The following is a 27,981-nucleotide window of genomic DNA, read 5'->3' on the forward strand; positions in this document are numbered from 1 at the left end:
CTTTGTTTTCCTACACTTGCAGTTTCTCTGTTCTTTAAATAACAACTCTGTTTAACAAAACTTTTTTAAACTACAATAAAAAGCACTCATTTTAATGTGTGTGTTTTTTTAAAAAAAATATTACAGGTTTAAGTGCCCTTTGCTGTTCATTGGATTATACATCCTTGTACAATTGTTTGAGACAGAGAAGGAAATTTGAAATCTGCATAAAAGAGGCATTTTTTGTTACAGTAATACTTATTATTCCCCCCTCCCCACAAGACCATGCACTTCTGTTTATAACACAGATTCTTATCAAGCAACATGGAAAACCTTGTCATTGGATCATATGACTTTAAAAGCCATTCATACAAACCCAGGTCAACAATCCGAACTTTCGGAAGTTCTGAGGATTATTTAAGGAACATTCAGCTGAGTGATAAAGTGAATTACTTTCGGTTAAAAATTCTCTGTCCCAAATAACATTTTCCCAGCTAACCTAGCAGACTGGCTTTCAAATGATATCCTTCTCACCTCGCACACATTTATTCAGACCCACAATTGACTTTTGCCTTGTGCATTTTGTAAACATTGTGTAGACAGTGAGCTGCAATGACCCAGCTATCTGGTCAAAGGGCTGCATGGAGCAGAGAGATACGGCCAGTTAAAGTTTAACCTACAGAACTGTAAACCAACCTGGGGTTTGTTGAACCTTTGGAGTTTGATATGATGATTAGCGTATAACCAGAGTGACACGTCGCAAATTCAGCATAATCAAGGAGAACCCTTCCAGGTGGTGATCTCTGAAATTGCTCAGGTACAGTTTTATTCACTCTGATACCTTATTTTTTTAAAAAAAAATAGGGGATAGGCTGCTTAGTTTCTTACTGCCAGTTATTATAATTTGTAGGGAAGGACTTAATCTCAGCTTGTTCAGAACAAGAGAAGCATTTGAAATTTAAAAATTCAACTGCATGAGTCTGCAGCTCACAGGATGTATATGGGTTTGTCTGCAATCATGTGTTTATTATACAATTTCCCCAGTTCTGGTAATCAGTTGTTACCATTGGCGTGAGAATGTTGATTTTTAGTATTTGCAAGATGCAGACAACTGCTGAGATAGATACACTAGCGGCAAAGGCAAAAAAGTTGCCTTCTTGTTGTTTTCATGGCTTGCCTTCTCTAGCTTTTCGCCCAAAGCATTGGACATCAAATGCAGACACTGCATCCAGTTTTATAGGAAAGGTAGCAAGACCAAACAGCCACCAGAAAGAAATTGGTTGTTTTCATTTAGAAAGAAATGAGGAGGAGGTAAAAGAGGAGTTCCTGACCTCCCCGACTCCACCAATTCAATTTAGATTTGTTAAAACACAACTCATGGAGGCTAATCATTGTGTGAATGTTTCACTTACAAAGCAGCTACTCTCTAACATAAACAGAATTCTTGTTCTATTTCTGCATCCATAGCTGTCTGGTTTGTAAGCAAGCACCGCTATGGCCAGCCAAGATAGGTGCCTTTCATTACCGCATACCTAGGTGTGTACAGTATTATAAATTAAAACCAGGGAGTGCAAGATAACAAGTAGTATCTTTTAATCACAACTATTACGTCTGGCCTCACGGTGCTCTATTTTATATCTGGAAAAGATGAACTGAACACCAAATTAAACAAAATGGTTCATATTAAATTGCCCGCTGACAGTTCAGCATTTAATGCAAATAGGGTAGCAGAAAAAGACAGACCAGCTAAATTATTAGTGTTGTGGGCCCAGAGTCACCTTTTGAGGATGACATACATTATACCTTTCAGGGCAGGGACTGAACGAATATTACTGAATATTGCTGTATTACTGATATGCTGCCACTGCAAGAAAATATGGTGCCATTGCAAGAAAATATGGTGCCATTGCAAGAAAAACTGAACACAACTTAAAACATACAGATGTATCTATGGATGGAGGGGATGGGAGAAAGAGATAACATATTTTGCCTTATTGTTGCCTCTGTGTTCAATTGATTACTTCTTGCTAAAGAAGCAGTATCATGGGCAGTCAAAGGTAGGGAGAGAGATGCAACTACAAGTGGAACTAGCAACAAAATGTTGCAGAGTGGAGCACAGCTATTCAGTGTTCCAGACACCCGTTCCTTCTTTCAGGAGACCCCATTCCATTCAGCCTGCACCTCGGTTTCTCGTGTTTTCTTTCATAACAGCCGGCATTCTGTAGCCCCTGAGCATGTTCAGACTTCCTTGAGCTTTTTTGCAGAACAGTTGGTACACTTAGATTACCCCCACAAAAATATTTTTTTTATTTTGTAAACTTTGGGGCTTTCCTGACTATGCTGACATTTCTCTCTTGATTGAAGTTTGGTGTCATTTTGGCTACACAGGAGAACAGCACTCAGAGAACTGAGTTTGCTATTAGTGTAGTTCCCATCAACCACGTTTAGTTATCTCATGCAAAGGCAAGCTTTGTGTTTTTATCATGAACTGGGTTGTGCATGATGTTGAAGAATACTTGCCTTGTGACATATACATGTGTTGCTTACACACACACACACACACACACACACACACACTCCTAATCCTATCTCACGCAATCAGAGGGGTTTGTTTCAATATTGGAACTGCTGGCATACTGTCAGCTGCTATCCCCAGGTAAGAGATCTTGGGCTCTAACAATAATTCTTACTTTCTTTCCCAGCAAGGAAAGGAATATTGGCAGGGCAGAAGGGAGAACAGGCAAGTGCATCAAGTTGAGGCCCAACTCCCTGTTCCACTCTTGGGGAAAAAATCCTAGATTTGGGGGTAGGAATAATTTCTGTTCGAGCCCAATGAGTATATACTGAAATTTGCTGGTATCTTATAGTGAGAAAAATCCAATCATAATGCAGTCCTTTTATGAAGTGCTTGGCAACTGTAGTTTGCACTACTTTTTGTTCCACACTCAGGCTACATCCACACCATACATTTAAAGCACTCTTATAGCACTTTAATGGTCATTGCTTCCCCGAAATAATCCTGAGAACTGTAGTTCCTAAGGGTGCTGAGAGTTGACAGGAGACCCCCGCAGACCGCTACAATTCCCAGCACCCTCAAAAAACCACCGTCCCCAGGATTAAAGTGCTATAAGAGTGCTTTAAATGTATGTAGATGTAACATCTGTTCACCTAAGATGAAGTTGCAGTCTGATTTTTTATTTGCTCCCAAACATACTGCCCTTTACCAGTCCAATGCGATTTGTATAGAAGTGTCTCTGGCAAGTCAGTGTTTTCAAGTGAGTTGGTCTATTGATCTGCAGAAGACAAACACAATTTTTCTTATCTTATTCATGGGCACAGTTACTAGGCTTCCAGCAAAAGCAGCTAACAAGCAGCCTCCAGAAGCAAAAAAAGGGGGGGGGGAGCACAGCAGGAGCCTGGAGGGAATGGTAATACACTGGAAACCTGTGTTTCCATCAGATTGAGAAATCCCACGATCTCTATCTTCGCAGTGTGCATTGATCTTTGAACAGTCAAGACAAATGTGTCTGCAAATTGGGAGAGGAGGGGGAGGAGAAGCCAAAGCAGAGTGAAGCATTATGAATTAGACAGTTGCAGCTAGATCCTCAGATGGAACCGAGAGTCAGCCATTCAAATGAGAGTGCAACATGTAGCACGGCTTGTCATTCTTTGGTTATTTCGGCAATGCTGGCGTTATTATTCGCCCATGGCCTTGAAAAAGAAAAGGAGCTGGCATCAAAAGAACATGCCACAAAGGTGGGGTGGGGTGGGATGGCCACGGCTCAGTGGTGCCATGCATGCAGAGGATCTAGTTTTATCTGGACACTTTCCACTCTAGAATAATAATAATAAACACAGATATTAACCAACAATACAAGACTATTTTATATATTGAAAAGACTAGCAATGATTAAGATGAAAGGAGGTGGTAATGGGATAGTTATCTTATATAATCCAATGCTGTAATCAGTTGGGTTTAAAAAAAAATCCAACAACAACAACATGGGGGAGAGCGCTATTGAAAGCTACTAGCTATGATGGCTAGGCTCTGCATCCACAGCTGGAGGCAGCAATGCTTCTGGATGCCACTTGCTGGAAACCACAAGATCTTGTACTCAAATACTGTTTGTGGGTTTCCCCTAGGCAGTAGGTTGGCCTGGCCACTGCAAAAAACAGGATAATGGACTAGATGCGTCTTAGAGAAGGAAGACTCAGGTTCAAATACCTGCTCAGCTATGAAGATCACTGGATAACCTTCAGTCAGTCACCATCTGATTGAAGAAGTCTGCTGTTCTAATCTAGACTTGAGTGTATAAAAGGGAAGAATGGGGTTAAGTTCCCCTATTCAATCCCAGTGTCTCCAAGCAGGATTTCCTCTCTGAAACCCTGGAGAACTGTTCCTGGTCACTATAGACCAGGGGTGGGAAATCTGTGGCCATCCAAGATGTTGCTGGACCTCAACTCCTTTTTAAATTTTCTGCTAGAATTGGATGTGATTTGCAGACATGGTCTCCCCCTTCAAGGGGATGAAGCTTTCTGAATTTCAGAATACTAGCTGCAGTGGTTCTCCCACAAGGGCTGACTTCACCATTTTGGGGTGGATGAAATATAAATCATGGGGTGGAGAGAGCATGGGTCTGCAGGAAGACTGGGGTGGATAAAATGTAAAACATAAACAAACAAACAAAAAACACACAACAAGAACCCTTTTTCCCAAGGGTCGCTGGTGAGGTATTTGGGGAGATATAAGGAAGATTTGACAGGGGAAAGCATAGATTCACATGAAAAGCAAAATACTGTTTTTAACCTCCACCAAATCCCTGTGACTGGAATGCCCTGGAAAAATAATTCACTGTGATTAAAAACTAGATCTGTCTGTCAAAATGAAATATCTTCCCCCACCTCTCTATCCCCTGCCTTATAAAGCTCTGGTCATTTCCCGAGTAAGCTTGGTTATGTTTTTCAAGAAAAAGAGGGAAGAAATGGTTGTGAAATTTTTGGACAGTCGAGGCTACAGAGTGACTGCTCAGAGTCCGTGATCTGCCTTGAGATGCCTTGTTAATTGTGAAGTTCGACTTGGAAACATGAGAAACTTCCCTTCTTCCCCTTGATTTGCATAATTTGGGGTACACATGTAAGTCAATGCACATTCCTAGCTGCTGCTACTTCTTCTGTCCAACACTCTGAGCTCACCTCCTTCCAATCAGCATCTTATGCAGAAACACACTGTGTGGTCTGGTCTGTGGGGGAATAATTGGGAAATGTTGCTTTGGATGGCAAAATCGTGTCAGTCAGGTTTTTCCTTCCCTCGGTGATCCAAAATATGCTATGTATTACAAAGTAATTTAGATACAGTCATGTGTATTGTATGAGGTTTTCTGCTGGTTTAGTGCTCTGAGATACATTCCCAGAAGATAGGAATTTAATGGGTGTCTAGACAAAGGGAGCCTCTATTGTACTCATATTTAATTATTCATTTTACTTGTTGCATGAGCTGACAATGGCCACATCAAAATTATATTAAAAGGGTAAAAAAGATTGTAAGTATTTCGACTAAAAAAAGGAAAAATTATATTAAAAGTCCCCCTTCTGAAGCAGCTTTTGAATGGGAATAAAAATATGCTTAATTTTAACTGGCCAATAGAATCCCTTTCTTTTTGTAACACAAAATACTAAGGAAATTAGAGTCTTAAAAGCAATCTGATAGTGAATAATATTCACCCTATAACAATTTTGCAAACATTGGCAGCTTCCAGTGTTTAACAGAAGCCACCTTAGAAGAAGTGAGATAAATGCGAAATGGTAATCCAACTTCAGACAGTACTTCACAATAAAACAACAATTAAAAATAGTTAAAGCAGGGAAGTAACTTTGATAACAAAGGCTTAAAACTGGAAATGAATGGGGCAGTCATATGTATTAATGGGTGTGCCTGCACATTTGGGGGGGGTTAAAAACGTACATGGGTGAGGCCCCCCCCAACACACCACAGACACTTATACTTCACTGGGTGGTATTCAGCCAACTGTTACTCAAAGCAGACCCATTGAAATCAATGTACTTGACTAAGTTGGGTCCATTAATTTCAGTAGGGCCACACTAAGTAAAACTTAGTTGACTACCACCCACTGTGTTCTATGACTTCAAACATTTGTACCCTCCAATCCAGGCTTGCTTCTGATATCACAACACTTCACACATTCCCATTCCCCCATTTTATATGTGAAAGGGGCAGATACATACATAAATCCATGTATCTGCCCTGTTACTTCTCGTTTCACCCTTACCTATCAGAGCATACCCTCCAGCATGTTTAGGCCAAAAACCGGGATGCACATCTTCCCGGCCATGTTCCCACGTGAGTCACATGACCCACATGAGATCACAGAGCCCAAAAAAGTGCACTTTGGGACTCTGCAATCTTGTGCATTTGGTGGGCTCTGTGATCTTGCAAAAACGGATTGAGACAGTCGAGAGGTACGTATGTCAAACTTATTTACCTAGTTTGACCATTTTAAATTATTCTTTGATGGTAGTGGCTTTCCAAGTTGAGTGTTATTATTTTCATATTCATCTTACTACTACTAAGATGGTGTCTGCTAAATTCTGGAAGCTACTACAGTTTGCAAAGCTGTTACAGGATAAATATGGCCATGAAGCTGGGTGGTCTTAGGCCAGTTACTGCCTCTCAGCCTAACCATCCTCACACAGTTGTTGGAGAGATTAAGTGTGGAGGAAGAGAACCATGAACACCACCTTAAGCTCCTTGGACTCCTTGGAGAAAAAGGTGGGATAGAAATGCCATAAAGAAATATTATCCATCACTCATTGGTGACAACTTGAGTGTTACTTAACATAGATTCCCTCCCCCGAATTAAAACTTCTAATTTCTGCTGTAATTAGGATGCAGTCCCATACCTACTTACTATCCTAATACAAACAAGCTCCTAAATTTTGAGTTTCTTTGTACAGATCTTCATTCCAACAGCATTGTTTAGATAAAGTCACAAAGCCACCATCATTTACACAAGATACATAGGCTACAGATCTCAAACTGACAAAGCCGAGCAAACCATCAGTTTTCATGTTGGTTTAAAATCACCAACCACCATCACACAAGCAGGATATGTGAAGTAGTAAAATTTTCATTATTATATTACAAGGGGAAGGAGCTCCATATATACAAAACTCCAGCAAGTAGTAATGAAAAGAGAAGGGGGCAATAATAGTCTGCCTTAAATCCACACACTGCTTCTGTTAGGGCTAAAAGGCACTTGTCTACATGTGCTGTTGTTTTTTAATGCAAATTGCAACAGTAGGATGAGGGAGCTGGAAATTAAAAGACCAGAGAAGGCATGGCAGGGGAATTTAACCTCATCCTCTTGTGTTGTGATCCAGAGGGAAATCCCTCCAGTATTTGCTATGGGTGAAATCTCCCATTGACACCAAACACTAACTTCAAAAGACCCACACCAAGGGAGGAAAGCGTTAAATTTCCTCTCTACACCTGCTCTCAGCCCATTAATTATCAGGCTTCTTGCCGCCCACAAACTGATTCAGTTCACATAAAAATGTGCTCATTAGGCACATTTAGATAAACTTAAGGCTTTAGAAGGATGCAGGTGGCGCTGTGGTCTAATCCACAGAGCCTAGAGCTTGCCTATCAGAAGGCTGGCAGTTCGAATCCCCGCGACTGGGGTGAGCTCCCGTTGTTCGGTCTCAGCTCCTGCCCACCTAGCAGTTCGAAAGCACGTCAGAGTGCAAGTAAATAAATAGGTACCGCTCCGACGGGAAGGTAAACGGTGTTTCCGTGCGCTGCTTTGGTCCATCAGAAGTGGCTTAGTCATGCTGGCCACATGACCCAGAAGCTGTCTGCGGTCAAACGCCAGCTCCCTCGGCCTATAGAGCAAGATGACCGCCACAACCCCAGAGTCATCTGTGACTGGACCTAATGGTCAGGGGTACCTTTACCTTTTTAAGGCCTTAGAAAAAGTTGTTGTTGTTGTTCAGTCGTTCACCTAACTATACAGTACATGATGCCACAATTTAAGGAAATAAAGCTCCCAGGAGCACCAATGAGATATTCCACCACCACCCCTCAGTGTTAATTGCCATGCTGGGTTGTTAACTGAAAATATGGCCTATTAAGCCACCATTTCTCCCTAGAAAAGACCCTGATGTTGGGAAAGATGGAGGGCACAAGGAGAAGGGGACGACAGAGGATGAGATGGTTGGACAGTGTTCTCGAAGCTACTAACATGAGTTTGGCCAAACTGCGAGAGGCAGTGAAGGATAGGCGTGCCTGGCGTGCTTTGGTCCATGGGGTCACGAAGAGTCGGACACGACTGAACGACTGAACAACAACAACAACAAGCCACCATTGCCCCTTAATGATGCAAGTAACACAAATCATCTGGTTAATGATGTGTGTGTGTGTGTGTGTGTGTGTGTGTGTGTGAGAGAGAGAGAGAGAGAGAGAGAGAGAGAGAGAGAGAGAGAGAGAGAGAGAGATACTGATGTGATTGAGAAACATGCCCACACATTGGTGGTACAAGAGGCAGTTCATTGAACTTGACCATGGGGGGGATGGGACTTTTTGTTCTCTCTCTTTTTAACCATTCCCTGAAGAAGGCTTTTCTGAAACATGACCCAGTCATGTTATACAATATTAACAGTACAATTGTAGAAATTGTTCTATTGTTTTTAGTTTATTGAGTCTGTGTCTTATGTATTTCATCTTATTGTACACCACTTGGGTTGCTTGTGGGTGTGAAGTGTTTTATAAATCTTCAAAATAAAATACAGTGGTACCTCTGGTTACGTACTTAATTCGTTCCGGAGGTCCGTTCTTAACCTGAAACTGTTCTTAACCTGAAGCACCACTTTAGCTAATGGGGCCTCCCACTGCTGCTGCACCGCCAGAGCATGATTTCTGTTCTTATCCTGAAGCAAAGTTCTTAACCTGAAGCGTTATTTCTGAGTTATCGGAATATGTAACCTGAAGCGTATTTAACCCGAGGTACCACTGTAGCCTTTATAGTTCATTTTGTAGTGAGGCCTGCTGTGTATTTCTTGCCTGAGAAATCTACAAAGTCCCCAAGTGTCCCCCCCCTTGATTCTCTTTGCTTCATTCAGGTGTTGGATCTTCTACTTTTGTTTTCTAATTCTTTTCAATGATTCGTGTACAGTATCCCCACCCATATTGTGGTGCTTTCTTTTTCAAAAATATTAATCTGCTTAATTTATCTCAAATTTGATTACAGTGAGCACCCCTAATTAACCTGATTTTTTGGTGATAATCACTCACAATGGAATCAAATCAAAAATCCGGGGATGGATTGGCCGGCACACAGAAAGAAGCTACCCTCCGCACATTAATGCAGCGCACGGGATATAGTTTGATTCAGGTAGGAGTTTCCCTGTCAAGTTATTCCTCCTTTGGGACTACTCATTTAAAGGTAAATTCAGCACCCTAGCTAAAGTTCGCTCAATGACTTTCAGAACTTAGTGCTTAAATAAGCTGTCTCTCCCTTCCCACCCACAATGTGTATTACAAAAATATAAACATTGTTCTGTTATAAGGTACAGTGCTGCAAGCTACAAGATACAGAATGGGGGGGATGGACCCATGTGATCTGGCTTATACAGCAGCCATACAATCTCCTTCAGAAGGGTGTGGTCTTCCAGAGGGTTCACATTCCCACAACTGGAATGAAAAAGGAAGGAAGCAGTGTTTGCATGGTGAGGGCAGCATTTGCATGCACGGACAACTTCACATGATAGCTCTACATTCAAGCACTACAATGTAAGCAATTTCATTGGCAAAACAAAAGGCCACTGCAACCATACAAATCCTACTAGCTGTATATTCTACCCTCTCAAGTCTGTCCTGGTCCCACAATCTCAAGTGGGCTATGGGACAGTGTTGCTTTTGGGGGGGGGGCACCAAATATATTGACTTGGCTGAAGGTTCTAAGATAGCCTTCACCAACTGGGTCCCCTCCAACTGTTTTGGACTAAAACTCCCAATTATTCTAAGATACGTCTAATGAAAGCCAAGATACAAGAACAGATAAAAGTTATGACCAGGCAAAGAAAACCTTCTGGTATATATAAAAAAGATATGCAGTGTTGAGAATTAAGCCAGTTTTCACAACATCTTTTGTTCTCTTCAATTCAGGAAAATGGCCAAAGGAAATATGGAGGGCCACCACCAGGCTGGGATGGACCACCACCAGAAAGAGGCTGTGAGATCTTTATTGGAAAATTACCCCGTGACCTCTTTGAAGACGAACTCATCCCGTTATGTGAAAAAGTAATGATTTAAACTGGGCAAATTTCATTCACTTACACACACACACACACACACACGGAATTTGACTGTGCAGATGGCAGCAATACTGAACCTCTCAGCAGAATCAGGGTGGTAAAATAGAAGAGACTCATGCAGTTCTTCACATATAATAGGACAGGCATGTTTCCTACTCTGAGAATGTCTCCAGTAGGAAGAACACTGCCATATGGGAAACTGCAAGTGTGCCACAGTGGCTCAAGCATAAGCCTTCTGTGTCTAAAGCCCAGGGTCAAATCTCTGGTTGACTATACTGTAGAGATAACTAGGTGGCCTCACATAAGTCCTACCTTTCAACCTAATAGTTGTTGAGTGATACTTACTGTATAAGGCCAAGATACTGCTTTAAGCTTCTTAGACTGCAGGTTTCCCATGGCCATCTAGTTGGAACAGAATGGGGGACTAGATGGGCCTTTGGCCTTATCCACCAGGGCCTTTCTTATACTATTCTTATGATGCAATTCTGAACAAAACACAGTTCTAATGATTTGCAAATGATCCTGTGTGGTTTTAAGTACTTACTGGAAGTCACTAATTTGCAAATACAATTCTCAAGTCAGCTTCCAGCTTCCAGGGTGCAATCCACAGAAAGCTGAGTAAATAACATCAGGAGGACTTTGTGTGTGCAATGCCTAAGAATGATTTCACAAGTGATACTAAGAATACTTTTTAGCCTTGACTATGCCACTTCTAAGTGTTGTTAGTGAGATATATAAAATGGAAAGAGAGAATTTTTTAACTGGATGTAATTATGGAGCATATGGTGCTGTTTTCATTTCCAGTTACGGGAATTTTGAAATGCTAATTCAGCTCCAGATACCCCTTCACCAAAGTAGCTGGAACCAACCACAAATAGTTACAATAGTTTCCACTGCTTTATATAAATGTTTTGAGCATATTTCATATGTCTGGTAACTTGCATCTGATGAGGTTGACACTTGCTTCCTCTCGTCTCCTGAGACATTAAATGTGTTATGTCTTTAAAGGTGCCACAGGATTCATTGCTGTTTTTTCTTGCAGCGGACAAACTTCTGTAACTTTTGGATTATGTATTCTCAAAGCCCATTTATAAAATACCTAAAAAGGTCAATTGCTTTCTATGCTGAGATACCACGTTAACCAATCCACGTTCATTTGGAAACATCAATTCATGTTAAGATTGACAATGTAAACCCATAGGTTGAAATGGGGAGTGCCAGAGCAGCTGGGATGATCTATCCCATGCTCAAGGCTGCCAAAAGCAACAGCCACCATATCACTTCATCACTTATTCCACCTGTATTGGTTGAAATGTAAGTGCAGAATCAGGTGAAGCAAGGAAAGGTTGGTATCTTGAACTAGGTTGTATTGTTTGTAATACTGATATTGACAATACTAGTCACACCCATACGGTGCAATGGACAGAGTTTGGGCCTAGAAAGACCAGGATTTGAATTCCTGCTCAGCTATGAAACTCAGTGAGTAATCAGGTGGCCAGGTGGCCTGCACTTTTGATATTCATACAGAAGATGGAATTTCAGCAAGTGAAATTTCGCTCTTCCACACAACTCTTAAATGTGCAGCAGCACAGTCTTCTTTTGCACCTGGCCCCCTTGCCAGATGTACTTCAGACGTTTTTAGATATCATGGGAATACACCATATACTCCCTTGAACTCCTTGGAAGAAGGACAAGAAGCAAACATGATAAAGTAAACAATACAAATCTTCCTCCAGTAGGATCATTCCTGCATTTTGGGATCTATGTCCCATTTTTTTATATTCAGCACCATAAATAATCACTTTCTTGCAGCTTAGTTCTGAGTGATAGAACCTCTGAATTTGGCAGAGTGAACTCTTTAGACATGAATTATTATAACTGTGGCCTGAGAGAACATTTTTACAGCCTTTATTCACATCATTGCTCCCATTAACATCAGTAAAAATATTTGTGACAGTACTGCCTAGAGAAACAAGCCTTGGCAACAGGGTCATAGGCTTCTGCAATGAGACAAAGTATGGGGGGAGCTGCTAATGGGTGGATGGTGTAAATATGACAAGTCCTCAACTGCAGTACATTTCGTGTGTGTGTGTGTGTGTGTGTGTGTGTGTGTGTGTGTGTCGCCACTACTCATGACAGGACTTTGTGCTGTTAAAGATGTGGAAAAAGAAAACTGTGCCCTGCATGAGTATCTGGCTAAATCTTCATGTGCAGTGGAGCATTGTCTTTTCTGCTGTTATCAGAGCTTTGGTTTTTGCTGTCTGTGGAACTGGAACTGTTCATCGAAATTTTGAAGGGTGGTTGCAATGCCCGTGAAGACTAATCATTAGCATAGACACAGTCCTGCGTCATATGCCAGCACCTTCTTGTTTTGGTGCCTTGTAGTGATTCTTAGTGAGTGCACGAACCATGCTGCCCCTCTCCTGAGACACACCACAAATAAGCAGGGGTAATGGGCTAGTGGTACAGTATTTATACCCAGGCTTTAAATGAGGGCTGGAAGGGATCCAGTTGTGATAACCCTTTGGGTGAAGGCAAGACCTGGCAAATCCAAACAGTAGCGAAGTACTATATGGTGTGCTATCGTGTAATGTGTGAGAGCTGCTCTAAGCCAGAGCACCCTGCAGGCCATAGATACTACACGTGTGTGTGTCCCATCCCAAGTTTATGGTGTTATCTGCACACAGGAGCTCAGACAGGGTGTTATCAAGGTGTGTTAATTGAGGTCATTTGCTTTGCTAACCTGCCCAACGGCACCAGCTCAGCACAGCGTGGACTTCGATACATGCCGCCTCTGTTTATTTTGACTTTGTACATGGGTCAGAAAGCAAATCTTGAGTAAAATGTGCTCTGGTTTATGGTCAAGGCAATGGCCAAGCTAATCTGGAGTGAAGCAGAAATACAAACAGAATCACAAGAACAAGAGAACTTTGTCCAGAGATGTTCTCTGGTGCAGACAAAAGTTCCCTTTCCGTGCTCGTTTATGGAAGCTTATGCTTTTGCTTCTGCAGATTGGAAAAATCTATGAAATGCGGATGATGATGGACTTCAATGGAAACAACAGGGGATATGCTTTTGTGACATTCTCTAACAAACAGGAGGCCAAAAATGCAATCAGGCAACTGAATAATTATGAAATTAGGTAAGCATTGTTTGTTTAATAGATTTGCATATCTCACTGACACCTGCAAAGCAGGTCTCAATTTGAATATAATGCAACAAATGCAATAAAGGTCATGCTCTTTAAAACAAAAACAAAAAAGGGAAAACTATATCAAGTTGGACTATTGGCCAGCTTAGCTTAGTATTGTCTACAGTGATTAACACCAGGAGAAGGCGCTCCTTGCATAAAACTGTGTGCAGCAGAGCCAAGGGTCATGTTAGTAATCACCAGCTGAAAAGCCTGTGGGCCATGTCTGTATGCCTAAGACTCCACAACTGCCAACTAGAAGCAAGAAGGTCGTGGAAGGGAAGTGGCTTTTGTAGCAAAAGATGGTTCAAAGAAGGCCAGTTTGGGTGCAAGAGGAGTTGATCCCCAACTTCACTGACAAAGTGATACTTTGAGAAGCATAGTTGGTGTCCAGAGATGACTACTATTACTATTATTACTACTACTACAACAAGAAATTATTACTCTTCTTGTCACAGAATAAATACACATCTGTTGATTATGTGTTAACTAGCTCTTGTTGAATGTGAAACCTTATCTTGTTGTTATCATTATTTTTGGTGAGAATCACTTGCATGAGCAAATTCTCTAGCCCGGGGATAGCCAGTGGGGTATTCACCTGATGCTTTACTGCTCTCATCAGTCCCAACCAGCATGTCCAATGGTCAGGGATGAGGGGACCTATAGCAGAGCAAAATCTAGAGAGAACCACCCTGACTATCCCTGCTGTAGGCTACTCTTAACATTTCTCCTCTAAAAAAAAAAAAACACCTCTGAATTTTATTGCTAAGTAATGAACACTGGGTATTCTGCAGCCCTTTATATCAGGCATAGGCAAACTCGGCCCTCCAGATGTTTTTGGGACTACAGCTCCCATCATCCCTGACCACTGGTCCCGTTAGCTAGGGATGATGGGAGTTGTAGTCCCAAAACATCTGGAGGGCAGAGTTTGCCTATGCCTGCTTTATATTTTTAAGGGCTGGTTCACTTGACTTCTGCTTGACTAACTACACTGTTCAGATAGTTTGACATGAGAGCATTGGCTCTAAACTGTAATCACGGGTCAAGATTTCACAAAGAGCTAAGCCTGTTTCACCATAAAAACGAACAAACCTGGAACTGTTGTTTGTATGCAGGAATGGTCGACTCCTAGGGGTTTGTGCCAGTGTAGACAACTGCCGTTTATTTGTAGGAGGAATCCCGAAAACGAAGAGGAGGGAAGAAATTTTGGCAGAGATGAGGAAAGTTACAGATGGTGTCATTGATGTCATTGTATATCCCAGTGCTGCCGATAAAGCCAAGAATCGTGGTTTCGCTTTTGTGGAATATGGAAGCCATCGGGCAGCAGCTATGGCAAGGCGGAAACTGCTGCCAGGTAATGTAGAAAGAAAGGGGACGTTAGCACGTCTTACACTCTTCCTTTTTCCTCATTCCTTGTGCCTATTGGCTTTTAGCTATCGTTTTTGCCTCCTTTATACCGGTATATAATTTGAACATAAATAGTGGAAAAATTCCCCTAGTATTCGGTACATTATATGCAAGCATTTTAGGGTAAGAGTTAGCACAGTTTTGATTATTTCACAAAGTGAAGCTTCACTCACAGTGCACCCCTGAGCAACGAAGAAATCAAATAGTACAGTACTTGATTTCAATTAACTGTTCTTGAGTAGGACTTATTTGGACTTCTTCGTCCCATTATATTTCATTTTACTTATTGTCATAGTTGTGGAATTCTGATTACTCCACAGGAAGGATACAATTATGGGGACATCCCATAGCCGTAGACTGGGCAGAGCCAGAGGTTGAGGTTGATGAAGATACAATGTCATCAGTCAAAATCCTCTATGTGCGAAACCTTATGTTATCAACCACAGAAGAGACAATTGAAAAAGAATTCAACAATATTAAACCAGGTAATTTACACGCTACTATGAGAATATATCTTCTCCACTTTCCTCTTGTGGATCCAGAGCTAAAAACTAGAATATATGTGCTATATAATATACTAATATAATTTAGGAAATACAATAAAACATTTCCTATATATAATATAATCTAAGATGTTACTAAGTGCTCAGGTTTCAAAACAACCATGGAATGTTCTGAAGAGCAATATTTCACTTTTATAGAATTCAGCATTGCATGCCCTTTCAAGAACTCAGCAAGCTCATTCTTCAAGACTTGCACCCCAAAGATTTCCTGCCCACCCTTCCAGCACATAGAAGATGGCATGAGCAAGGCAATGTCATTCACTGCAACGTCAGGGGGCAGTGGTGTAGTGGTTGGAGAGCAAGACTAAAATTAGGGGGGACTCAAGTTCAAATCCCTACCCAACCATGAAGCTCACCTTGTGCTAGTCACCATCTGTCAGCCAAACCTGAGGATAAAACTGGTGGAGGCACACACACACCATGCATGCCACTTGGAAGTCCTTAGAAGAAATATTTGATGAAATGATATAATGATGAAATTCTCAGACCAGGACTTGGAACTGGCACACCGCATAGCCAGCATGCAGATTATTTTTGTGTTCTGACCTGTGCAAGCAACTAAGTTATGGTGTTGTTGGTGGCTCCTCCACTCTGTTAAACCGGGCTGCTAGCTATCAGAAGTTAGGATTGTTCCATAAGCCAACTAACACTCAGATTTGTTTAATTGCAAGTGCTTGGAAGAAAGCGCACACAAACACATACACAAACTTTTTTTCTTTTTTGGTTCTGCAAATCCAGGACCTCAATTAACATTTTTAACAGACCGTACTCTCTGAAATAATTTAATAAAATATTGCATAATCGGCCATCAAAACAGAAATTAACAGGCGTAAAACCTCCATTCCATTGCACAGAACTCTGAACACAAATTCTCCAGTGGCTCGTTATAGGCCCAAAGCTACAATACAAAAACTGAGTGATAAGAGAAGCAATTATACTCAGCTTCAGAAGTCTACATACTTAGCTAAAGATATAGCTTCTGTCAGAGGATATTTTTAAGCTTTATTTTTCCTGAAGTTATATGTGTGTTTATTCAATATAACAATTCAGCTCATTTGGATTTTTACTCTTCCTCTATCCTTGAGGGGTTCGCAACAAGTTTAGTGGACATAAAATACCCAAGTGTTCAGAAATCAAAACCACAGCCCAAACATGCCCACCCATGGCACCTCATTCTACCATTTTCCCAGTGCCATGTGTTCATCTATTGTTGTGCATTCAACTTTAAGTAACCGAGATTAGACACAGGAACTTTGCTGGTCGTCGCTTCTGCTTCTTATCTATCAGCAAAGTGATGATTCGGGCAAGAGTTCTTGGGAAATTCCAACTCATCCAGAAAATCATGTTTCAAATCTCAAGAAGAAAATTAGGTTGTGCGAATTAAGTAAGGACTGCAAACCTTCCCATCACCACCCACACACCCCTCTCTAACTACGGACTTCTTTACCATAAAAATGTTTTAACAATTTGAGATAGTGTAGAAATATTTTGCTTTTAAGTTAAACCCTGGCCTTTCTTAAATTAATTACACCAGGCTGACATCCACACACAAAAATCAGACCATGTCTCGGAACTACTTTTCACATGCACTTGGGAAGGGGGTTCTTTATGTTAACATGATGCTTCCTACTAGGTGGATAAGTCAATGTGCCAAGAAGTTCATCATACCTATTTTAGGAGCACCTTCCTGCAGACCAAAGGACAAAAATAAGCAAGACTGGGCACATAAGTAAGCTTCTATAAGTGGTCCATGGCTTGCAATGCCCAGATCTAATATTTATTTACTGTAGAATTTTTCAAAAAAAAATTAAAATCATATTAGCATGGCAGATTAATGACCAAGGACACAACTCAAGCAGACACTTTCCACGGTAACAATATCCAAGACAGACCTAACCTCTAAATCTTTTCTACAGGGTCAGTAGAACGGGTAAAGAAAATCAGAGACTATGCATTTGTGCACTTTAATAACAGAGAAGATGCTGTTGAAGCCATGAAAGTGTTAAATGGGAAGGTAATGCTGGATTAATTTAGTATTGGCTAGAAGGGATGTAGGGAGAGCTGCATGTATATGGCAAAATAAGATTTTACAATGTGTGTATATGTGCATGTGTATATGTGTGTATAAGGGATGCGGGTGGCGCTGTGGGTTAAACCACGGAGCCTAGGGCTTGCTGATCAGAAGGTCAGCGGTTCGAATCCCTGCGATGGGGTGAGCTCCCGTTGCTCGGTCCCAGCTCCTGTCCACCTAGCAGTTCGAAAGCACGTCAAAAGTGCAAGTAGATAAATAGGTACCTATTATGTACTGAGCTGAATCCTAGAACAATAGGATCCAGAATGCAGCAGTCTGATTGGTCCGAGAACAATAGGACCCAGAATGCAGCAGTCTGATTGGTCCGCAAGAGCCACCCGATCCAGCTCCAGGTGGAAGTGAATCCGCAACCTGATTGGCCTGCAAGAGCAGCCAATCAGGCTCCTGGAGGAAGTGAATCTGCAACCTGATTGGCCTACAGGAGTAGCCCGGAATTAGCCAATCACGTGGAGCCCATTGTGTAAATAATGTATATATAGCAGGCGTTTTGAGGAAAGACTCATTCCTTGCTACTATGAGCTGAATAAATAGCATGAAATTCACACTTGACTCTGAGTATATTTCAGTACCGCTCCGGTGGGAAGGTTAAACAGTGTTTCTGTGCGCTGCTCTGGTTCACCAGAAGCAGCTTTGTCATGCTGGACACATGACCCGGAAGCTGTACGCCGGCTCCCTCGGTCAGTAACGCGATATGAGCTCCACAACCCCAGAGTCGGACACGACTGGACCTAATGGTCAGGGGTCCCTTTACCTTTACGTGTGTGTGTGTGTGTGTGTGTGTGTGTGTGTGTGTGTGTGTGTACACACCAATACACTATAGTGCTAGCAATGAAAGGCTTGCCAGAGTTGTGCATGTTTGACCTGGATGGCTTTGGTTTACGCTAAAGTTATTTATTGGTCTTTCAAATCTGTGATACTTGTTCCATTGTTATGGTTTGGATCTTGACACCATTGCAGTAAGACTAAAATCATGCTTCCTATTTATGGTTCTAGAATTGTTCCAAGTACCAGTGCAAACTGTTCCCCTTTGACTATGCCATTTCCCCTCCCTCTGGAAAGAACACAAGGTCAACCATCAGATTACAATTCGCATACCACTTGAATGACACTTGCCCACTGAGCAATTGTGTGGGCATATCCAAAGCACCAGGATTGCATGGTGTTGGCATGGAGACTGCCCATGCACCCATGTGACGGCAGGCCTTCAAACATCATAATCCTCCTACATGGGCCCACTGTACATCATCAATAGCCTTCTACATGAGGGCTCTTAGATGGGAAACAGCAGGGCCTGTATGGGTGACCTCATATGAGAGGAAGCTCCATGCAGAAGGAAGCATCCCTTTAGGTACTGCGATCCCAGATCATATCTGAGATGTGAGAGGTTTAGTATCTGCCACAGTATTGGAGAATGTATTCATGCATTGATATGCTTCATTTTTCTGCCATGTCTTTTTTTGTTTAAAGGTGGTGGATGGCTCTCCCATTGAAGTCACATTAGCCAAGCCAGTAGACAAAGACAGCTATGTTAGATACACCAGAGGCACAGGAGGGCGAGGAACAGTATTGCCAGAATACACTTATACATTTGGGCACGTATATGATCCTACTGCAGCCTACCTGGGAGCCCCAGTATTCTATGCACCTCAAGCCTATGCTGCTATTCCCAACCTTCATTTTCCAGCTGCGAAAGGACATCTCACCAACAGGGGCATTATCAGGCCACCATCCATTAGAGGTAATGCTTGCTCACTGGAAGTATATAAATGTTACCAGTACAGCCAAAGTTCAGAGAAATCTTGTTTACATCCTTTGTAGCTTGGCAAGTAGTTACATCATTGCAGTAATAATAAAAAAGCAGCAACACCTGGGCAGTTTCTCTCAGATGGTAAGGCAACTAAATAATAGCTTCCATAGGCAACCTGAGCACACAGGTAGGTTGGGATCAGGTATTCCTTCAGGTAAGTACCAGATATTTGAATTGTGCTTGGAAATAGAGCAAAAGTTTGCCTTTAAAGGAGGAATGTGGCCCTCCAGCCAACATAATCAATGATCAGGAATGGTGGGAGTTGTAGCCTGTTAGTACCTAGAGGGCAACAAAGCCCTAAAGCTTACTACAATGGTTCACCTTAGTACAGTTGTCTGTGCTACTACATATTTTATTATAGTTCTTTATCCTGCCCTTCCTCCAGCAATTTGTGGCATGATTGCCTATGCTCACTTGATCCAACTTTTTTTTACCTACACCTTCCCGCAATTCAGCTGCGCATTGGGTGGATACCAGTGTAGACCTGTGTTGTGAAACAAGTTGTTTGTACACAGAATGTGAAGATCACTTCTTGATTATGGGAAAGATAGCTGAGGCAATAACAGTTTTTGACCTGTGTAATGTCAAGAGCAGTGTTGCCACTAGGTTAAATCATGCCACATTCTTCCTCTTATAGAGGAAGACCTTGTCTTGGGATAATTCACCTTAACTCAGGAATGAGGATCCTCCGGACCTCCGGATGTTGCTTTACTTATGCTTCCATCAGCTCCAGCCAGCATGGCCAATGGCCAAGAATGATGGGAGTTGTAGTCCAACAGCATTTGGAAAGCCACAAATACACTATCCCTGCCCTAACAGTCTCTGTCCCCCCCCTTATTTTGCATTCACATCTAACCTAAGTACCACTTCTCCCATTTATGAGTCCCCGCATTAAAATCAGACTTTAATCAAATGAAAATAAAATTGCACAAAGAATCTTAAACAATGCAGTATATGTCATCTATAACTCAATGGGGCTTACCTCTGAGTAGGCACATATAGGACTGCACTGTGAGGGATGAATTACTAAATTACATAAGTGTGAGTGTGTACCATCCCATAATCTCAGTTAGAATCTGTGATAGGAATGGGATGGCATATAAAAAGAAGTTCCTAGTTTGATGAAAATGGGGTCAAATGTAAACACCGAAACTGATAAATTTAAATTTATTCCTTTGTATGTTGATCAGTCTAATTTGTAGCTATTGCTCTTCATCCATAAAATGGGGATGGATTTGAAAATGGGTATTAAAAAATAAAAATAATCTGTGCATGAGCTCAATGGAAAGGTAAGCTTCCAAACAGAAGAAAGGAGATGGGGAGAGCAATTTATAATTGATATGTTTTTACCCAAACCACCATATATTCCGGCAAATCACAAAACGAAGACTGCCTGGAATTCAGTGCAAAATGATACTGCTGGAAGGGTGCACTTGTGGCGTATACATTGCAGCAGGCTGCAGTTCCCCAGTTCACATTGTTTTCTTGACTGAGGCCTTTAAAAAAAAATGAACCCGAGGTGCCTGAAGCTTTGTGAGCTAAAATTACAGATACTAAAAATAACAAACCTCTCCACAAGGTACAGTCCCATCGGTGCTTGTGCATATCCATGCACATTATTGCCCTTCACTTCAAAGGCAATAAAGGGATTCTGTGCTTTGCACATGGCTACTTTTCATTGAACTATGTTGTGTAAACACGGAAACAGCACAATAAGCGTTAGTATCAGAGCCATAGGGCTGTATTCAACTAAGTTCTACTCAGAGGAGTCCTACTGGAATTAATGACCTAAGTCAGTCATGTTTCTTAACTTCAATGGGTCTCATCTGAGTTGGACAAGCATTGAATGCAACCCATAAAAGCTTTAAGCTTTACTCCACACTGGTGGGTCTAAATATAATGAAGTGATTGAAAAATTGTCTACCCAGCACTGCGAAAATCTGCTGCCTGAGCTCAGCCACATCTCCTTGTCTAACTGTAGGGCTGGCCTTACCCAACAGTTGAAACTGGTCATGGTGCCCAATAGAATTTTATATCGCCATCACCAGTCTCTGTTATCATGTATCAGTGTGTGGAATCAAAGCCTTCCAATGAATTAAGAATCGGAGATTTTCCGGTAATTTGATTCAGTTTAATACCTTCTTACATTCCTAGAAATTTACATGAATGTACCTGTAGGGGCTGCCGGAGTTAGAGGACTAGGAGGACGTGGCTACTTGGCTAACCCTGCCCTGGGTCGTGCATACCAGCTCAAGGGAGAAAAAAGAGGGGAGGACAAGCTCTACGACCTTTTGCCGGGAATGGAGCTTACGCCAATGAATCATGGCAGATTAAAACCGCAAGGAATCAAACTTGCTCCACAGGTGGGTAAGACATATTCAGAATAAATGATGCTCCAGCTTTTGGCCAATGCATGTGTCTTTCTGTTAGCTCTAGATACAAAAAGCAGATGTAAATAATTCCTGGGGTTCATCTTTGTCTTCCCAGTGGCTATGGGGTTTTTCCAGCTACAATTTCTGCTTCTCTCTCTCTCTCTCTCCCCACCCCAATTTTACCAAGCCAAATTTGAATCTGAAATAGCTGTCTTAAGGCTGATAGTTCCGATTGTTTTTTTAAGTGGAAAATGTTTGTAAGAAAGAACTTTCCTCCACTTTCCTCATCCATTTGTGGACAAACTATGGGGATGTTACCGGCTACTAGGACTACTACTCAGTGGGAGAGCACCTGCTTTGCACGCAGAAGTTCTCAGTTTTAATTCCTGGCATCTCCAGGCAGGAGCTTCTGCCAATCACTATAGACAATGCTGAGATGGACCAATGGCCCACTTCAGTATAAGGCAGGTTCCTGTGTCCTGGAAGCTAGAGATAATCCAGCAGAGCAGGAGGTGGCTAGTTCATCCCTTACAGAAGGCTTACTACACAGCAAGATCAGGTTAGGGTAATATATGTAAATGTTATTTGTGGGACTGATCCAGAAGGAAAGTGTCTTCCAGCCAAACAATCTGCAAATTTCAAATCAGGATAGCTCTGATGAGGTCAGATTAAACATTGTTAGCCCCATTGCACTGTGGCCTTTCTGATCAGTTCTTGTAGACTGATTTGGGTCTTGTAGACTGGTTAGGACCTAGAAACTACTGAGAGAAAGATGCAACGTGTTTAAGTTACAGGTGGGTAGCCGTGTTGGTCTGCCATAGTCGAAACAAAATGGAAAATTCTTTCCAGTAGCACCTTAGAGACCAACTGAGTTTGTTCTTGGTATGAGCTTTCAGTTGGTCTCTAAGGTGCTACTGGAAAGAATTTTCTATTTTGTTTCGTGTTTAATTTAGTTGTAGTCAGCATCGGTGTGTCTCAAATTACAAACTGTGTTTATTCAGTTTATTTTAAATTGCTTGGATTGAATAAATTGTTTTGCTTGCAAAACAGTGCTTTTATCCTTTTTCTTGCACTCCTTCAAAAAAATTGGTCCTAAGGGTTGGGGGGCCATTAGAGAATAGCATGGGGTCTGCAGATGGAGGAAGGCAGCAGTGGATACCCCTCTCACATGAGCTGAAGTCACTTCCCATTCCCTTTGGATCCAACTCGTAATTTATATCCTGCCTTTCCACCTCAAGGTCTAGACTTCAAGGCATCTTACAATCCATCATTTCAAAAGAATCAATAGAACCAGCCTAAAAAGTAATAAAAGTTATCAGCCTAAACAAAAAACAAAACAATTAACAAAGTCAATTAGCAGCAGACATAAAGATGACGTAAGATCCTAACGTAAGGTTACCAGATTTTTTTCGATGAATCTGGGGACACTTTTCAACTTCAATGGATTTTGTATGGGGACTGATTTGTAAATCTGGGAACTGTCCCCTGGAAACAGGGACGTCTGGTAACCTTATCATAACGTCATGAACTAAAAATCTGGAGAAAATAAAATAGTTTTCACTTGGGTGCCTAAAGGATAAAAGTGGGCGCCAAGCAAATATTTGCAGGAAGGATGTTCTATAGTGAAGTACATCCCAGAAAATGTCCTGTCTCCCATTGCTATGCATCTAAATACAATAGTTTGTTTGCTGATCTCAAGAAACAGTGACCCTATATCAAGGGAGGGCACAAATAACCGGGCAAACAGAATGTATTCAAAAAATTTAAAGGATGTGATATACTGTATTTTCCAGACTGCAGTAATGTATTCTGTTATTCAATGGCTGCATTTTTCATTCTAGATATTAGAAGAGATCTGCCAGAAGAATAACTGGGGACAGCCAGTCTACCAACTTCATTCTGCCATTGGACAAGACCAAAGACAACTGTTCTTGTACAAAATCACCATTCCTGCCCTTGCCAGTCAAAATCCAACTATGTATGTAACTACTGCACTTGCTGGGTTTAACCCTCGCGTTTGAAAGGGGGGAGGGCTGTAAAGTTTTATAAAATAAAGGCATTTGATATCACCACTAATCTGTCAGCCATACAATGCATTGTTTATAATATATGCAACTTGGGAAGAAGGGGAAACATTAGCAATATAGATAATTTAAAATATATTTTAAAAATACATAGAGCTGGTTTCAACCAATCAGTCCTACTATCAGAAGCCAGTGTTAGGTCTTCCTCCAGCACAATGGCTTTTTGCCCCTTCTCCTCCTCTTGCACATCCCACCCACTCATAAGCTCAGAGGGCTCTGTGGAAACCCCAAAACAGCATGTAGGAGCTGAAGAAGGGAGATGGTTCCATCTGTCAAGCTGAAATGCTTGTGCTAACAAAACAATCTCTTTAGCGCTCTGTTGAATTCCACCCACATAAATTGCAGTTTGCCGTCAGGTGCAAATTGTACATACCCCGAACCATTATCCTCTCAATTTTTTAAACAAGCAGATTTTCAGAGTTTGGGGCATTGTTTAATTAGTGGTTTCGGTGATTCAATCAAACAACAACACTTTAACATCTTGCATCAAAGGACACAATGGATGTTTGCCAAGATGGCGACCATAGGAAAATGAAATTAATGTTTACCACTGATTTGCAGGCATCCTTTCACGCCATCCAAGCTAAGTGCCTATGTAGATGAAGCCAAAACGTACGCAGCAGAATATACTCTTCAGACCTTGGGCATTTCCATTGAAGGAACAGAGGCCCCTGCGGCTACAGCAACTTTCCCAGGTATGTTAAGGTTGTGCAAACATTTTCTTCTCTGGGCTATTTAACTGCACCTCATAGGTAGCTCAGCCACAGTTGGTGGTAGAGCATCTGCAGAAGGTCCAAGATTCAATTTCTGGCATCTCCAGGTAGGGTTGGTAAAGATTCCCTGTCTGCCTGAAACCCAGGAGATAATGACCAAGGGGACGTGGGTTAAAATCCCAACATTGGATGACTTTGGCCCAGCCACACACAGACTCAAACTAATGTACCGTATTTTTCGCTCCATCGGACGCACTGGACCATAGGGCGCACCTCATTTTTAGAGGAGGAAATAAGGAAAAAATATTTTTCTGGTTTTCCTCCTCTAAAAGCCCTGGTTTTTTGAGGATCAGCTAAAAGTTTTGCAGCTTTTTTTGCAAAGGGAAAAGCCCTGGTTTTTTGAGGATCAGCTAAAAGTTTCATAGAGGCATAGAATTCATAGAGGCATAGAATTCTAGAGTTGGAAGAGATCCCTGGGGGCCACCCCTGCAATGCACACTTTACTTTGCAATGAACACCTTACTACACACCCAGCAACCAGGTAAATAAACACAGTGGTTGGTACCTTGGTTCTCAAACAGCTTAGCTGTCGAACAAATTGGAACCCAAACGCTGCAAACCTGGAAGTAAGTGTTCCGGCTTGCAAACGTTTTTCAGAAGCTGAACATCTGAGGCAGCTTCTGCTTGAGTGCAGGAAACCCTTGCAGCCAACCGGAAGCCACGCCTTGGTTTTTGAATGGTTTCTGGAGTCGAACAGACTTCCAGAATGGATTAAGTTTGAGAACCAAGGTACCAATGTATTTTAAAAGAAGTCTCAGCAGGGGTCTCACAAACACTAAGGAGGTCTCTTGTACTCATTGCAGCACTCATGGGTGCCAGATGGGAGAAAGGAAGGCTGTTTCATAGCACACCGATCATATTATGAATTAGCTAGTTAGAATGACATGATTATTTTAATTAACATCTTTTTAGAATATCTTTCGTATACAGAAAGCTTGGTTAGGTAAATTAGTGCATATAAGGAGCCGAGACAAAAATTGAAATAACATTATAAGTAAAACTTTCTGCACTGTATTTATAATTCTTTCTTTCACATTACTGGAAATATGTGCCCATTAATATTAATATGTGTTGATTAATATGGAATCTTTCAGGAACATCAAGGCTTTTTTAAAAAAAGAAAAAAAAAGTTTAAAATCCATCCAGCTTCCTGCTATAGAGAAAAATCAATTTGTCTAGGCTTGTTCAAGCTTCCGCATTATGTAAGATACACTGATGCTTTATTGAACTCAGCGCCACTTACGGCTTAATTACAATGACCTCTCTCTTTCCTTTACTTTCTGTTACATATGACTTGGAAGACTGAGAGGTGCCTTTTCTCCATTCCAGTTCAGGTGTCTTTGGTAGTCAGGGAACAATCTCTCAGGTTAGCCAAAGCTAACATAAACTGCATCATTCTAAAGAATATTTTCTTCTACTTCTTGGTGGAAGAATGGAGTTGTCTAGATATTCACTGTCAAAACAGCGCTAAGTGTCATTTATAGAGGCTACATAAGGGAAGGATGTTATTCTTTACTGTAGTGTTGGATGAATGTTGTGCTGGCCTCCTTACAGTCTGTTTACCATTTTTATGTGTAAAAAAAAGTGTGCAAATAGAAAGCAAGATAAAACAAATCAGGGCTGTAATTCTACTATTTGGAGTAGAGTAAAGGGTTACGCTGTAAGTATCAATAATTAAGGCAGGCACTATCAGTAAAAGAAATATATGGCAACAGTAAAACAAAACTAAACAGCACCAATAGCTCTGGGATGGCTCAGTTGGTAGAGTATGAGACTTCTCAGATTTTTGGGTAAGAGCCCCATGTTGGGCAAAAGACCCTCGTAGCTTTGTTTTGGCTTGTGTGATTTTTTAATGTGTAATTTAGGGGGTTTGTGTAATTTAGGGTTGCCATAAGTCTGAAATTTCCTGGACATAGCCAGGATTCGGCCATTGGAAACAACATCCGGGCAGAAATCACATATTCTTTTCTACTGTCCATTGTACAACCAGCTATGCAAACCCATGCTGTCCCCATTTTTGGGGTAGTCTAACATCACAGCACAATGAAAATATCAGATTCTATCTGTCTGACATTAACCCGGAAGTAACTGCAAGGGTGGCTGAGGTTTCTGCCAATAGTATCTCCTAGAATAGTGAATGGCACTATTTAGCGGGAAGAAATCCCAATGAAAATCCTCATTATTATATATTTTACATGGCTGTTTAAAGCTCAACAACTTTGCCAAAAAAAAGGCTCAACAACTTTTGTTTCCAGATTTTCACTTTTTGAAATATGGCAACCCTATTATATTCATTTTGTGGCCAAATCTGCAAGTTCAGTTAAATCAAAGTCCTTGGATACCAATGTTTAAGTTGTTCCCAAATAAATAACTGAATAAAGGATTATAGTCAGTCTCTGCAGCTATAGCAAAATAGCCTTGTTTGTTGTTGTTGTTTTAATGTCCCTGCAGGATACATTGCTAATGCAACTGCCGCGGTGACAGCTACTCAGCTCAAGCAAGCAGTGACTCTGGGACAAGATTTGGCAACCTACGCAACCTACGAAGCTTATCCAGCATTTGCAGTAGCTACTCGGAGTGATGGATATGGAGCATTCTAAAAAAAAACAACCCAAATGGCCTGTGTAATTTAAAGCAATGTCTTACATTTAATCAAGCTATGGCAGGAGGAAGGAGCTACTTCAAGCTAATGATTAGTCAGGTTCAATATGATTCTGAATTAGTGATAGGGCAAATTCTGATGTAGCAAGGCTTCACTGCTTTTAGGTTAGCAGTTTAATAATGGTAGACACTGATTTTTATTTCTAAATCTGCTTTTTTTTTTACAAGCAGGGGGATAAGCCTAACCTAAGAAGGAAAAGAAAACTTAAAGTGTACGTTGTTTCATTTGTGTTTACAAACAATGGTCCTTAATTGCAATTTTCAATAGTATTTTTGTAATAACGTAAAGCAATGGTATGCCGTGGCACCCTTGGGTGCCTTGAATGATGGTCGGGGGCGTAGGCAACACTGGCCTCTGTCTCTCTTTCATTCCCTCCCTTCCTCTAATGTCCTCTCACATCTCTACCTCCCAAAGGCTTGCAGAGCTGTTTGTTGCAGCAGCCCTGGCTACAAGCTTCCCAGGCGAATGGTGCCTCTGGGGCTGGCCAGGGGGTGCTTCCCAGGCCCCTGTGGGGCAGCGTGTGGAGGCACCTCTTTTTGGGGTGGTAGCAGTAGCTGCCTGGAGGACTCCCAGGGAGAGGGGGGAGGAGGCTAAGGGAACACTCCACAAGGGAGGGTGTTCAAAAAAGGGTGAGAGGCTGCCAGCTCTGCAGGCAAGGGGTGACATAACTGGGCTCCAGAGCCCCACAGGGGTGCTGTAGAAACAATGTAGTTGGTCAAGGAA

General features: G+C 41.6%; 1 protein-coding gene across 2 annotated transcripts; it reads left to right on the top strand.

Annotated features, from left to right (window-relative positions):
* The first annotated feature begins 704 nt into the window (after positions 1-704).
* A1CF (APOBEC1 complementation factor) lies at positions 705-27,203 on the top strand. 2 transcript variants are annotated; one of them, XM_033149168.1, is made up of 12 exons: positions 705-796; positions 9,243-9,386; positions 10,160-10,294; positions 13,320-13,450; positions 14,614-14,852; positions 15,226-15,390; positions 17,385-17,482; positions 19,028-19,298; positions 21,522-21,730; positions 23,581-23,717; positions 24,385-24,518; positions 27,048-27,203. In XM_033149168.1, the coding sequence occupies exons 2-12, from the start codon at positions 9,288-9,290 to the stop codon at positions 27,194-27,196; spliced, it is 1,767 nt and encodes a 588-aa protein (XP_033005059.1). In that variant the 5' UTR covers positions 705-796; positions 9,243-9,287; the 3' UTR covers positions 27,197-27,203. The 2 variants fall into 2 exon arrangements, with proteins under 2 accessions (XP_033005059.1, XP_033005060.1); XM_033149169.1 differs by having other exon boundaries at positions 21,546-21,730.
* Positions 27,204-27,981: the final 778 nt, after the last annotated feature.

This window comes from Lacerta agilis, chromosome 5, assembly GCF_009819535.1.
Source record: "Lacerta agilis isolate rLacAgi1 chromosome 5, rLacAgi1.pri, whole genome shotgun sequence".
Lineage (NCBI taxonomy): Eukaryota > Metazoa > Chordata > Lepidosauria > Squamata > Lacertidae > Lacerta > Lacerta agilis.